This window comes from Phytophthora parasitica, assembly GCF_000247585.1.
Source record: "Phytophthora parasitica INRA-310 unplaced genomic scaffold supercont2.83, whole genome shotgun sequence".
Classification (NCBI taxonomy): domain Eukaryota; phylum Oomycota; class Peronosporomycetes; order Peronosporales; family Peronosporaceae; genus Phytophthora; species Phytophthora nicotianae.
In genome coordinates, this window is record NW_008649069.1 from 186,999 (window position 1) to 188,080 (window position 1,082).

Genomic DNA, 1,082 nt, shown 5'->3' on the forward strand with positions numbered 1-1,082 from the left:
AACACGCTGCCCCACAGGAGACGATCGCGAGGCCGACTTAGGTTGAGCGACCGGCGCAGAAGCCGGAGAAATGCGGGTGTCACAGCCTGTTTCTTCTGCACTGGGTCCGATAGCCGTTTCATTCCTTGGAGAATGGCCGTCAGATGTGGAGAGCGTACAAGCTCGATGCCACTGAATCGGCGATGATACCACAATATACACGAAAGCTTGGACTGAATCGTAGAGTAGCTATTGCCGCGGTGAAGCTTGTTCCCACCGTATTTCCATAAGTAGATTGCGAAGTACGCCAATTTATTGGAACTGGAGCGGTTAACACGTTGAAGCCATGGCGACCAGCACATCATTTTGGAAAATCGCCTCCACTGCGCCCAGTAGCCTCGGTATTTGCTGTTTGTAGCTTGGGCCAAGGCATGACCACAGAGTACCGCTCCCAGACGGCTGAGAGATCGTCGAAAGGTGTAGTGACTTCGACCTGCTTCCATGAAGACGATAAGTTAGTCCATAAATCCCACAAAGGATCAGTATCGGTCCACGCGCGCGATCCAGCGTCGGCCATCGTGTTTAGTCGGCCCGGGATATGTTCCGCAGATAGTACGAGTTGATACTGGAGCTCGGCCAGTGAGAGTAAACGGTTGTACAGCTGGGCCGTCGGATGACGACTCTGTCGTCGCGACACCCATGATACAGCACTCGTATTGTCAATGTGAAGACAGACATGCGTAGGTTTTGACTGATAGTCGAGTTGCCACCGCGAACCCCACACCAGAACTGCAAGTACAGCGCTCTGAAGCTCACGGACGTTGATGGAGTTGGTGTAGTGGTCGGTCTGCAAGGCCATGACCTCGTCAGTAGTGAACCGTAATCGGAGAAATTCTTGGCGCTGTGGCTCGAGCACACAGAGACCTGAATTCGACGCATCCATGTAGACATGCACCGCCGGTGTAGCGATGTCGATGAATTGGGAGACTGGGATCTTGTTGAAGCGATCTTTGTGCAACAAGACGGCCCTGAACCATTTCAAATCTTCAATGACGGGGGCTTCCAGAACATGACGTGCATTGGGTTTCATCCGGGTTGTTACC

The 1,082-nt window shown here is 52.9% G+C and overlaps 1 protein-coding gene across 1 annotated transcript; it reads right to left on the minus strand.

Annotated features, from left to right (window-relative positions):
• Window positions 1-340: 340 nt before the first annotated feature.
• Window positions 341-1,069, minus strand: PPTG_18356 (hypothetical protein; the record flags this gene model as incomplete). Its single annotated transcript, XM_008916425.1, has 1 exon — window positions 341-1,069. One exon carries the CDS (start codon window positions 1,067-1,069, stop codon window positions 341-343), a length of 729 nt encoding a protein of 242 aa, XP_008914673.1.
• Window positions 1,070-1,082: the final 13 nt, after the last annotated feature.